Source organism: Bombina bombina, chromosome 7 (assembly GCF_027579735.1).
Source record: "Bombina bombina isolate aBomBom1 chromosome 7, aBomBom1.pri, whole genome shotgun sequence".
NCBI classification, from domain to species: Eukaryota; Metazoa; Chordata; class Amphibia; order Anura; family Bombinatoridae; genus Bombina; species Bombina bombina.
This window is the reverse complement of record NC_069505.1, coordinates 533397089-533410907: the sequence shown is the minus strand read 5'-3', so window position 1 is coordinate 533410907 and position 13819 is coordinate 533397089. Positions and strand designations below refer to the sequence as shown.

At 40.3% G+C, this 13819-nt stretch overlaps 1 protein-coding gene across 1 annotated transcript in view; it reads left to right on the top strand.

Annotated features, from left to right (window-relative positions):
* The window catches only part of LOC128636500 (RNA polymerase-associated protein CTR9 homolog), a 741649-nt gene extending 736272 nt beyond the window's left edge, over positions 1-5377 (top strand). The window contains exons 21-22 of the mRNA XM_053689508.1: positions 3978-4124; positions 5363-5377. Of these exons, the coding sequence (XP_053545483.1) occupies positions 3978-4124; positions 5363-5377 (162 nt within the window). The remainder of the gene's footprint in view (positions 1-3977; positions 4125-5362) is intronic.
* The last annotated feature ends 8442 nt before the right edge of the window (positions 5378-13819 follow it).

Genomic DNA, 13819 nt, shown 5'->3' with positions numbered 1-13819 from the left:
ATTAAGAGCAATATTCAATGCTCTTCTAACTTGGCCTCAGTTAGCAACACTGAGGTTCATCAGATTTCAGTCGGACAACATCACGACTGTGGCTTACATCAATCATCAAGGGGGAACCAGGAGTTCCCTAGCGATGTTGGAAGTCTCGAAGATAATTTGCTGGGCAGAGTCTCACTCTTGCCACCTGTCAGCGATCTACATCCCAGGCGTGGAGAACTGGGAGGCGGATTTTCTAAGTCGACAGACCTTTCATCCGGGGGAGTGGGAACTTCACCCGGAGGTATTTGCTCAACTGATTCGTCGTTGGGGCAAACCGGATCTGGATCTCATGGCATCTCGCCAGAACGCCAAGCTTCCTTGTTACGGATCCAGGTCCAGGGACCCAGGTGAGGTGCTGGTAGATGCACTAGCAGCCCCTTGGGTTTTCAACATAGCTTATGTGTTTCCACCTTTTCCGTTGCTACCTCGACTGATTGCCAGGATCAAACAGGAGAGAGCATCAGTGATTCTGATAGCGCCTGCGTGGCCACGCAGGACCTAGTATGCAGACCTAGTGGACATGTCGTCCTGTCCACCATGGTCTCTACCCCTGAGGCAGGACCTTCTAATCCAGGGTCCTTTCAACCATCCAAACCTAATTTCTCTGAGACTGACTGCTTGGAAATTGAACGCTTGATTCTATCAAAGCGTGGGTTTTCGGATTCGGTTATTGATACATTAATACAGGCTCGGAAACCTGTTACCAGAAAAATTTACCACAAGATATGGCGTAAATATTTATATTGGTGTGAATCCAAGAGTTACTCATGGAGTAAGGTCAGGATTCCTAGGATATTGTCTTTTCTACAAGAGGGTTTAGAAAAGGGCTTATCCGCTAGTTCGCTAAAGGGACAGATTTCTGCTCTGTCTATTCTTTTACACAAGCGTCTGGCAGAGAATCCAGACGCCCAGGCTTTTTGTCAGGCTTTGGCTACGATTAAGCCTGTGTTTAAAACTGTTGCTCCTCCGTGGAGCTTAAACTTGGTTCTTAAAGTTCTTCAGGGTGTTCCGTTTGAACCCCTTCATTCCATTGATATTAAGCTTTTATCTTGGAAAGTTCTGTTTTTGATGGCTATTTCCTCGGCTCGAAGAGTCTCTGAGTTATCTGCCTTACATTGTGATTCTCCTTATCTGATCTTTCATTCAGACAAGGTAGTCCTGCGTACTAAACCTGGGTTTTTACCTAAGGTTGTTTCTAACAGGAATATCAATCAAGAGATTGTTGTTCCATCGTTATGTCCTAATCCTTCTTCAAAGAAGGAACGTCTTTTGCATAATCAAGACGTGGTCCGTGCCCTGAAGTTCTACTTACAGGCAACTAAAGATTTTCGACAAACTTCTTCTCTGTTTGTCGTTTACTCTGGACAGAGGAGAGGTCAAAAGGCTTCGGCTACCTCTCTCTCTTTTTGGCTTCGTAGCATAATACGCTTAGCCTATGAGACTGCTGGACAGCAGCCTCCTGAAAGAATTACAGCTCATTCCACTAGAGCTGTGGCTTCCACCTGGGCCTTTAAGAATGAGGCCTCTGTTGAACAGATTTGCAAGGCTGCAACTTGGTCTTCACTTCATACTTTTTCCAAATTTTACAAATTTGACACTTTTGCTTCTTCGGAGGCTGTTTTTGGGAGAAAGGTTCTACAGGCAGTGGTTCCTTCTGTTTAATGTTCCTGCCTTGTCCCTCCCATCATCCGTGTACTTTAGCTTTGGTATTGGTATCCCATAAGTAATGGATGACCCGTGGACTGAACACACTTAACAAGAGAAAACATCATTTATGCTTACCTGATAAATGTATTTCTCTTGTAGTGTGTTCAGTCCACGGCCCGCCCTGTCTTTTTGAGGCAGGTTCTAAATTTTAAATTATAACTCCAGTCACCACTGCACCCTATAGTTTCTCCTTTCTCGTCTTGTTTCGGTCGAATGACTGGATATGACATGTGAGGGGAGGAGCTATATAGCAGCTCTGCTTGGGTGATCCTCTTCCAACTTCCTGTTGGGAAGGAGAATATATCCCATAAGTAATGGATGACCCGTGGACTGAACACACTACAAGAGAAATACATTTATCAAATAAGCATAAATTATGTTTCCCTTAGATAAGATTCAAGTTTCCTATCTAAAGGATCTAAACAAGAAATACTATCTTCTGTACCAGGCCTATTCCATTCCTTAGAAATTGTATCAGAAATAGCATCAGGAACTGAAAAAAAACTCTGAAATAACCACAGGAGGTTTATAAACAAAATGTAAACGTTTACTAGCGTTAACATCAAGAGGACTAGTCTCCTCAATATCCAATATAATCAATACTTCTTCAACAAAGAACGAATGTACTCTATTTTAAATAAATAAGTCGATTTCTCAGTGTCAATATCTGTGGAAGGATCTTCTGAATCAGATAGATCCTCATCAGAGGAGGATAATTCAGTATATTGACGGTCATTTGAAATTTCATCAACTTTATGAGAAGTTTCAAAAGACCTTTACATTAATTAGAAGGTGGGATGGTAGACAAAGCCTTCTGAATAGAATCAGCAATAAATTCTTATAAATTCACAGGTATACATTAGATGTTAAAAGAACAGCAACAGGCAATGTACTATTACTGATGGACACATTCTCTGCATGTAAAAGTTTATCATGACAATTTATTACAAACCACAGCTGGAGATATAATCTCCATAAGATTACAACAAATGTATTTAGCTTTGGTAGAACTGATATCAGTCAGCAGGATTCCAAAAGTGATTTCTGAGACAGGATCAGATTGAGACATCTTGCAAAATGTAAGAGAAAAAAACAACATATAAAGCAAAATTATCAATTTCCTTATATGGCAGTTTCAGGAATGGGAAAAAAATGCAACAGCATAGCCCTCTTGATAGAGAAAAACGGCAAGAGGCACATAGGAATGGAGATTAAATTATGAAAATAGTTGGCGCCAAGAATGATGCACAAACAAACAGAGAAAAAATGTTGGCGCTAACAACATCCGGAAATGGCACACTCGCGTCATTGAAGACGCAACCTTGTGAAAGGACTCATCGAACGTAACTTTGCGCCAAAAAAATCTCGCGCCAAAAATGACGCAGTATAGTTTGGCATTTTGCACCCTCGCGAGCCTAATTCTGCCCGTGAATTTAAAATGACAGTCAATTGCAAAAAGACTACACCCCAGGTAAGAAAAAAAAATTCCTAAAAAAAATGCATTTCCCAGATATGAAACTGACAGTCTGCAAAAGGAAATATACTGAAACCTGAATCATGACAAATATAAGTACAAAACATATATTTAGAACTTTATATAAATACATAAAGTGCCAAACCATAGCTGAGAGTGTCTTAAGTAAATGAAAACATACTTACCAAAGACACCCATCCACATATAGCAGATAGCCAAACCAGCACTGAAATGGTTATCAGTAGAGGTAATGGAATATGAGAGTATATCGTCGATCTGAAAAGGGAGGTAGGAGATGAATCTCTATGACCGATAACAGAGAACCTATGAAATAGATCCCTGTGAGGAAAACCATTGCATTCAATAGGTAATACTCCCTTCACATCCCTCTGACATTCACTGTACTCTGAGAGGAATCGGGCTTCAAAAATGCTGAGAAGCGTATATCAACGTAGAAATCTTAGCACAATCTTACTTCACCACCTCCATAGGAGGCAAAGTTTGTAAAACTGAATTGTGGGTGTGGTGAGGGGTGTATTTGCAGGCATTTTGAGGTTTGAGAAACTTTGCCCCTCCTGGTAGGATTGTATATCCCATACGTTACTAGCTCATGGACTGTTGCCAATTACATGAAATAAATTGGGTTTCATATCCCTTTTAAATCACATACTCTAACCTTTTTTCAGTACTCTTTTAGCTCAGTTTCATAAAATGGCTGCTACTATATCCAATTCTTATGAGTTTCCCTTTTTTTCAGGAAGAGAAACGTCTCAAAGAAATTGAGGAACAGAAGAAGCTTTTGGAGCAGAGAGCTCAGTATGTGGAGAAAACAAAGAAACTTCTTCAATTCACCGTAGAGACGGTAGGACTAAAAGACAAGAACCAGGGCAAAGGAGGCAGAAAGGTATTTAAAGGGACATTAAAGGGATAGGAAACCCCAATATTTTCTTTCATGATTTGGATAGAACATACAATTTTTAACAACTTTCCAATTTACTTCTATTTTCAAATTTGCCTCATTCTCTTGTTATCCTTTGCTGAAGGAACAACATTGCACTACTGGCAGCTAGAAGAACACATCTAGTCAGCCAATCACAAGAGACAAATGTGTGCAGGCACCAATCAGCAGCTAGCTCCCACTATTGTAGGATATTTGCAACAATAACAACAACTTTCCAATTTAATTCTAGTATCAACTTTTCTTCATTATCTTGGTATTCTTTGTTGAAGGAGCAGCACTGCACTACTTGCTGGCAGCTAGCTGAACACATTGGGTGACCAATAACAAGGAACATATATATTCAGCCACCAATCAGCATCTAGCTACCAGTAGTGCATTACTGCTCCTAAGTCTACCTAGGTATGCATGAGTGGTTGCTTGCATACAACTGCACAAAAGCAGTATTTATTACATTTACCCCAGTCAGATTATTCCGTGGGGATCTTATGTGCCAGCTAAGAGCTTGTGGAGAGGTTAAGAAACAGCAGTCGGATAACTTGATCTTTGAGTATACAGTGAGAAATAAGATAAATATGATTTTGTGTATAAAAATAGTGATAAGATAATGAGGCCTGCTCTCTGTAAGCTTAGCTCACTTGATTGGGTTATGGTTTCAAAGTGAAGAGACAGCTATTTAATATAGACAAATAAACCTAAGTTAGCAATTCCCCATACATTCTATACAATGCAGCTGGTATAACAAGTTATTTGATTCACATTAAGGGGAAAACTATTTTGCAATGCACTGTCCCTATAAGTGTATAATACATAAAAACTCACACTTGAAACAAGAACGTATTGCTAAGGGGTAAAATAAATACAACCATAACAACTTCAGAAATACAAAGTGTAGAATATGCACATATTATTATCATTAGTCTTTATTATAGATAAATGTTCTTGCTAGAAATAACTAGAAGCTTCTTAGAAACCTTTTAGACAGAACCGAATAGGCATTTCTGGGGTCCTAATTGACGTTTTTCTCAAAAACTTTGGCCAAGCATACAAAATTCTAAAAGACTCTATTGCCATTGGGAACAATGTCATCTTCCAGACGCATTTCACTATTTCATTGTTGACAAAGTTGACTAATTTTCCTTTTTCTTTTACCTTTTCAATTTTTCTTTTTATGTATGTTAAAGGGGACTGTTTTATAGAGGGTGTATTTTTCCAATTTTAATTCATTTGTATTATAAGGTTTTGAAGTGCTTTCCTTGAAGGAGGAGCTTGTTCTGTGTGTTGAGAACACAATAGTTATGAGATTCTGCTTCACTGATCATAATGGTGCTTGCAACTTGTAGCTTTGATAAGGTTTAATGTCTGAATGAACTGCACTATTTTCAAGTTTTAATGTTGTAGAATGTTTGATATTTTTTCCGTGAGTTATTAGGTTCATGAACAGTATTTATTGAAGCTAGGCCAATATAACAATAACATTTGAGATATTTAGGTTTTTTAAAGGGACAGTCTACTCCAGAATTTTTTTTTTTTAAAACTTTATTTATTTATAATCCAGATCCATCACAACATGGAAGTCATAGTATGTAATACATCAGAATTTACATTTTAAGATACAGAAAGGGAATTCGATGACCCTCCTCCCCCACAGTCCGGGGGAAGAGTCTTCCCAAAATAAGATATCTCCATACTGAGATGTTAATCTGGTTTTTTCCATTTTTTTTTATAAAGCATCAAGTAACTAATACAAACCATAAACAGTAAACAATCCTATCAAATCAAATCGAATCAGGTCCTTCCACTCCGGAGGGGGGGTAGGGATAGATTTTGGGGAGGGGGGGGGGGGACTGAGCTCCCTGGCACTTATGTCAAAGAGACTTTAAGGGCTACTACAAAGCTATGCGTATGTGGTCAGGTTGGCTGAGGGGGGGGGGAGGGGGGGCGACAGAGAAAGACACCACTTCCCTCTCAGATTTTCCTCCATGATAAATGTTGAATTGCGAAAAGGATAAAGTATTCTATGTCTTACTTGTGGAGAGATGTACAGTAAATAAGGTTCCCATGTATATATATAAGATTTTATTCTTTTATCAAGATCTCCCTGTACGTCCGCCTGCTCCACCAAAACCTGAGTGTGTATTGCCCCCAACAGTTTCTTGAAGGGTGGGGCCTTATCCCTTACCCAATACTGCATGATTAGTCGCCTAGAGAGCAGAATCACAGAGTTCAGAAATTTCCGATGTTGGGATGTAATCCCCTGGTCTGTCAGAAAAATGATGGTGGAGGGAGTTAAAGCTATCTCTTGCTGGAGTACCCTCTGGAGCCAAAACTGAACTTTACCCCACAGTCTTTTTATTTTGGGGCAGTCCCATATTAAGTGTGTGAGATCAGGTGATGCAAAGGAGCACTTGTTACACTTATCTACTGCCTGAGGGGCCCACCTTAGTCTTAGTTTAGGGAGGATATATGCCTGATGTATTAGTTTGGTGTGTGCCTCTCTAGAATAAGCTGAAAGGGTAGCTGCTCTTACTCTCTGAAAGCTATCTTCGATCTCTTGTGCCGTAATCTGTATGTCTCTTGTCCCTTGCCATTTGTTGTGTATTGTTTGAAGGACAGGTTGTTCTAAGTGACTTGTGATTTCGTTATATATACGGGTTATGGAATATGATCCTTGTTTCGTCATGCGGACTAGTCTGTCCACTCCAGAACTTACTTTAGTAAGCCGATTGTCTAAGATGAGAGCCCTGACAAAGTGCCTACACTGAAAATATGCGAACATGGTATCAGCGGGGATAGCAAAGGTTTCTCTCAGTTCCTGGAAAGGGAGAACCTGAAGCGTGTTAGGATTGATAAATTGTGCAATAGAGGTCAGGCCAGAGGCCCTCCATTTCTGAAAGGCCCTGGTGGTGAAACCAGGTATGAACGTAGGGTTTCCCTGTATGGGCAGATATTTGGTCACTTTGTGATCACTACCCCAGAATCGGCATAGCCTGTGCCATGCTCTCAGCGGGTCTCTGAACAGTATGTTCTGAGAAATGTGATGGGGTAAGGCAGACAAGGTAGAGTGTGGGAGGTAGGCCAAGTTCAGCGGTGACGCACAGTCCGCCTCTACAGCATGGCTGAAGTATTCAGATCCGGCCAACCAGCCAAGCACCAGCTTAGTTAGTGTTGCCCAATTGTACCACTGAATGTTCGGAAACCTAAGTCCCCCCACCCCCAGTGGCATAGAGAGTCTGGTGGTGTTGATCCTATGCTTTTTTTGGTTCCACACAAAGGAGGCAAAAGTAGAAGAGATTACCTGTATGTCCTTGTTGTGGAGCAGAAGAGGGAGCATTTGCAAGGGATACAAGATTTTTGGTAGTATTACCATTTTCAATAAATGAATTCTACCGTGAAGGGAGAGGGGAAGACCCCTCCAACCTCGGATGGTGTTCTGTGAACTAAGTATAACTTTTGGGATATTAAGTTGATAAATCTTTGTGGGGTCTACATGTAAGTGAATCCCCAGATACTTAAAAGACCCGTCCGTGACCTTAAGACTCGTGTTCTGAAGGGAGCTGCCTCCCTGGTTTTGAAGCCAAGTGACTTCAGATTTGTCTTCGTTTATTTTGTATCCAGTAAAGGTACCAAATTTTGTCATTACTTGTAATATTTGAGGAACGTTAAGATCAGGGTTGCTAATATACAACAAGAGGTCATCAGCAAACAGTGAGATATGTAGACACTGTGCGTGTAGTTTAAGGCCAGCACAGTGTTGTCGGATATAGCAAGCCAGCGGCTCAATGGCAAGATCGAATAGGAGCGGGGACAATGGGCAACCTTGCCTTGTGCCCCTTTCTAGCTTAAAGGAAGGGGAGAGACCACCATTGATAATGATGGATGCCGAGGGTGAATTATACAGTCTGCGTACAGCATCCAAGAAGTGGCCTGTGATACCAAAGTTAATAAGCGTAGTGTATAAGTGATCCCACTCCACCCTGTCGAACGCCTTCTCGGCGTCGACAGAGAGGAAGCAGGCATCCTGTAGTGAGGCATCTGACCGGTTATGTCGGGCTTGATGGTATTGTGCTATGACTGCCAGCGCTTTGCGTAAATTGATAACTGATGATCTGTGTTTGACAAAACCCGTCTGGTCTGGGTGGACCAGCAGTGGCAGAACATCTGCCAGCCGATTAGCGAGGATTTTGGTCATTAACTTATAGTCCCCATTTAATAAAGAAATCGGCCTATAAGAAGACGGCAGAGTTGAATCTCTATCCGGTTTGGGAATGACGCATATGTTAGCATCGGTAAATCTAGAGTCCGGTACAGACTTCCCTGCTAAGTAGTCTGAAAAAAGCTTTGCCAAAGTGGGCGCTATCGCCGGGCATAAGATTTTATAATATTCTGCGGGAAGACCGTCAGGTCCCGCCGCCTTCCCTAGTTTAATGCTTCGTATGGTATTCACAACTTCTTGTATTTGAATAGGGGCATTAAGCGTAGCCAATTGTTCCTGGGTCATGGTGGGGACGGTGACATTGCGCCAGAATGACTGTTTATTATGGTCTGATATGTCCTGCTTAGTGTATAGTTTAGTGTAGTATGACACAAACTCTTTCATAATCGTAGGGGTGTCATTACAAAGGCCCTTATCTGTAATGATTGCTGGAATGTTAGATCTAGGGGTGACCACTTTGACCATGTTTGCCATTATTTTCCCTGCCTTGTTCCCGTACCTGTAGAATCGTCCCTGCCTGTGCAATGTGTGTATGTTATCTACCATTTGGATATGGGTGTCTCTTTCTTGCTTCAAGTTGTAATAGTGTTGCCTCGATTGGCTGGTCGGGTGTTGCAGATATGTATTATATGCATCTGTGAGATTTCTTAGCATTTGATCAGTGAGCCTCTTAGTCTGTTTCTTATGATGTGAAGTGTATGCTGTGATTCTCCCCCTTAGCACAGCCTTTGAGGCATGCCAAAAGAGATCCGTGTTGTCGTGGTGTTGGGCGTTATCTGCATCATAGTCTATCCAGTGTGCTAGTAAGTTTTGGCGGAAGTCTACATTGTTGTAAAGATGAGAGGGAAACCTCCATGTTTTATGTAAATTATCGGCGGGGGTAAAGTCCAGCACCAGTGTGATAGGGGCGTGATCTGATATGGTGATGGGTTGTATTTTAGTATAGGATATGAAAGGGGTGAGAGCAGGAGACGTGAGGAAGTAGTCAATCCTGGACAATGTGTGGTGTGATTTAGACATACAGGTGTAGTCCCTAACCTCTGGATTACGCAATCTCCATAAATCAACCAATCCCAAGCCCTCCTTAAGCCTTAAAGTAATTTTAGATTCAATTTTCTGTCGCTGAGAGCCCTGTTTTATGCCACAGGGTTGTGAGGGGTTTATAAATCTATCGAGAGGGGATAGTTGGGCCATGTTGAAGTCCCCTCCCATGAGGATTTGAGAGCTATTACGTTTAGTTAGGAGTGATTGAATCTGGGACCAAAAGTGGGGAGAGAGACTATTCGGCCCATAGACACTGCAAAGTGTATAGGTTTTGGAAGATACATGCAAGCTAGTGATGATATACCTTCCCTGCACGTCGATATGTGTATCTGTAAGCACTATTGGTAACCCTTTCCTGACCAGTATCGCTACCCCCTTTTTTCTGCCTGTCGTTGGCGTGTTTATAACTTGACCTACCCATCTAACCTTCAGCTTAGCGTGCTCTTCCTGTGTCAAGTGGGTTTCTTGCAACAGTGCAATATCTGCGTGGATTGAGTTGAGGTAGTGGAGTATCTTGCTTCTTTTAGCTGGAGAGGTGATACCTCCAACATTCCAAGACACTACATTATAGCGCTGCGCCATTATCTAATGAAAGTATGGAATGTTCCTGCAGCTCTGCTATTCTGAGGTGCGGTCTGTGGAGCAGGCGGACCAACAGGATAAAACATGGGTACTCTAAGGTATGTGGAAAAATGTGATATGGGGAGAGCATAAACATAAACATCCCTAAGGACACACGTAATAGTACCAAAAAGAGAGAAAGAAATGGTTAGGCAAACATGGGCTAGGAGCCTGAAATATCTCTCCGTTACGGTTAAGGGGGAGTGGGGTTCTACTTGGCTGGGAGTACTGTAATTAGAATTAAAGCCACTTTGGGCCTTTTCCCAGGCTGTTTGAATATTGGGTATAGAAGGTTTAAAGCAAGGGCAGGGAAGCTTGCCAGCCCTGTTAGAGGATAGGGACGCCATCAGTGATGTGCGGTGACTTCAGAGGCTGGTGAGGCAGTGTCTAGGAATCGGATACGCCTTCATTCTTTAGATATCCTTTGTTGAAGAAATAGCAATTGCACATGGGCGAGCCAATATCTATATGCAGCCACCATTCAGTATCTACTGAGCATATTTAGATATGATTTTCAACAAAGGATATCTGGTTTTCTTCATTCTTTTGATATCCTTTGTTGAAAAGCATATCTAAATATGCTTAGAAGCTATTGAGCATATTTAGATATGAATTACAACAAAGGATATCAAAAGAATGAAGAAAACCAGATATCCTTTGTTGAAAATCATATCTAAATATGCTCAGTACCTACTGAGCATATTTAGATATGCTTTTCAACAAAGGATATCAAAAGAATGAAGAAAACCAGATATCCTTTGTTGAAAATCATATCTAAATATGCTCAGTAGCTACTGAGCATATTTAGATATGCTTTTCAACAAAGGATATCAAAAGAATGAAGAAAACCAGATATCCTTTTTTTAAAATCATATCTAAATATGCTCACTAGCTACTGAGCATATTTAGATATGCTTTTCAACAAAGGATATCAAAAGAATGAAGAAAAACAGATATCCTTTGTTGAAATTCATATCTAAATAAGCTCAGTAGCTTCTAAGCATATTTAGATATGCTTTTCATCAAAGGATATCAAAAGAATGAAAAAAAATCAGATATTAGATGTAAATTTGAAAGTTATTTAAAATTGCATGCTCTTTCTAAATCATGAAAGAAAACATATGGGTTTCATCTCCCTTTCAATGGTGTCTTTGAAAACTGGTCAACTTAGTAAACATCTGTTTTTAGTCTAAAGGATTGTAACAGAAACTCTTGCCAGATAACAAAATGCTTGCTCTGATTATGAGATCTAGAAATCCAGGCCCATTAAAATATGTTTCAAACATACTTTTTACTTCAATGCTGCAAATTATGCTTATAGATTCCTTCATTATTCAGTAAATATAAAAATGTTGTGAACCAGTGGCAGCTGGTGAACAGGTATAGGCACAGACAAAGGCTGTGGTGGACATTTTACAAAGTAAAGACCGTAGTGAAGGACAACAAGGTCACTATTTATACAAATGAAAAAATAAGAGTGCATGGTCTTACCTTCTCAGAGACAGCAATTTCTCCACTTTCTATGATGATAATGAAATTTTTCTGCAAGTCCCTTTGAAATTAAAATGTAAAATTAGGCATTTCAACTAAAGCATTGTTTCTCAACTGAAGTCCTCAAGTGCCCCAAAAGACCAGGCTTTCATTATAGCCGAACCAGTGCTGCATTGGTGAAATAATCAGCTGATGGTTGATAGCAGGTTAGAAAACAATCCATCCATGGTATTACTGCTGCTAAGCTGAGCACTTCAATTGTGCACTGGTTCATCTATAATGAAAACCTGGTCTGTTGAGGCTACTTGAGGGCCACGGTTAAGAAACGTTGCACTAAAGCACCAGTTCAACTGCAATCTGTTGACCTTGAGAATAAAGCATTTTTTTAAAGTTTGATCATATATTGCAATACCAGAATATGGTATTGTAAATTAACTTTAAAGAAAAGAAAAAAACATTTTGTTATGTTTAAAATAGGTCTTTAATAACTTATATTATAAAACATCTAACAAATATTAACATATTAACAATCAAAACTTTTTTACTGTGACTGGTCTTGTTCATTTCCCTCATTTGTAGACAAGGTCAATCCTTCTATCTTTTTTAACAAAGTTTTCAATCACTTTATTAAGAAAATCTTCACAGTTTTTTTCATGCAACTGTACCAGTCTTTCTCTCTCAATAGCTAAAACAGCCAAAGAGGAAAGTCGTCCTTGACTGGTCCGATTCCTGCTATGAGTTTTTATGCGCTTTAAAGCAGAGAAGGACCTCTCAACAGAGGCCGTTGTAGCTGGTATTGTGAGAACCAGCTTCAGTAATTTCACTGCCTCTGGAACAGTCTTCATGAGATCGTTGTTGGCCAAAAAGTTTAGTAGATCTGTAGGTGATTTGCAATCATTTCTCACCATTTCTGAACTATAACATCCAATTAGATCAGATTTTAATCGAACTAAGTCAAAGTATTTGCCATATCTTGCTAGGCTCTGCAGTTTTTGGTCATCAATATGTTTGGACATCTCAAGCAATTTAGTGCAATCGACCAAACAAAGGAATTCTAGCTCAGCAAAATGGTCAAACCGAGCTTTCATTTGAACGTTTACATTGTCCATAATGTTGTAAAACAACCTTCTCCTCACATCTTTTATTGGCTGTTTACTCCTTACATTGTCTGTCAGCCCCATTCTGATGCAATCCGCCTCAAATGTACCATACAAATTGTCAAACTCTTGTCTGTGATTTTCAAGAAATTTCATGGTATCAGCAATTCTCCGACAGCAGAATCCAACATCCATCACTTTACTCTGCAGCAATCGAAAGAGTGCGTCAGTTTGTATGAAAATGGCCTCATATGTCATAAGCAAGAAGCAGGTTGATGCTTTATTCAGAAAGAAGTAATATCCTTCAGACATCATCAAGGTCTCATGATCCCAACCATCTGGATTTTCTCTGAGAAACAGGAACATAGCACGTATATCACTTTGATACATGTTGACCGTCTGCACTAGTCTGGAATTTGAACTCCATCTGGTGGGTGCTGCTCTCGGTAAACGTCTCTTCACCATATCGTCCAGTAGGTGGGTGCGCTTTGTCGATTTACTGAAAAACGTAGCCATTCCCTCAAGTGTAGAAAAAAATACTTTACACTCTTCTATAGATTTTGCAGAATTAGAGAGCACCAGGTTTAACTTGTGTGCATAACAATGAATAAAAGTTGCTTCAGGTACTTTTTCTTTAATCTTTGCTTGCACCCCATTAATAGCTGATGCCATCACAGAGGCTCCGTCGTAGGTCTGAGCTACCAGCTTTTCAAGACAATTATATTTCTCCAACACTCCCAATACATAGTCTGCAATAGCTGGTGCTCGTCTGTCAACCACTTCATCAAATCCTAAGAACGCCTCCTTCACAATTATCTCACTGTTCAGCTCACTTTTAGCCACATAACGCAAAATTACAGAGATTTGTGTTATGTTTGTAACATCGGTTGTCTCGTCTACTTCCACAGCAACAAAGGGCGCTGCATTAATCTCCTTTCTTATATCATCTCTCACTATATCAGCTACTGCTTCGATTAAGTCATTCTGGATTCTATTTGAACATCCAGAAAACACAGTGTATGTTTGCAAATGTCTTGCAAAAGTTGCATCTTTCCATGCAAACATATGCAATAGCTCCACATAGTTGCCACGATTAGAGGACTTTGCACCCTCCTCGTTACCACGGAATGCTATTTCCTGTTTGCCTAGATAGAAGGTTGCTTGAATAAGGT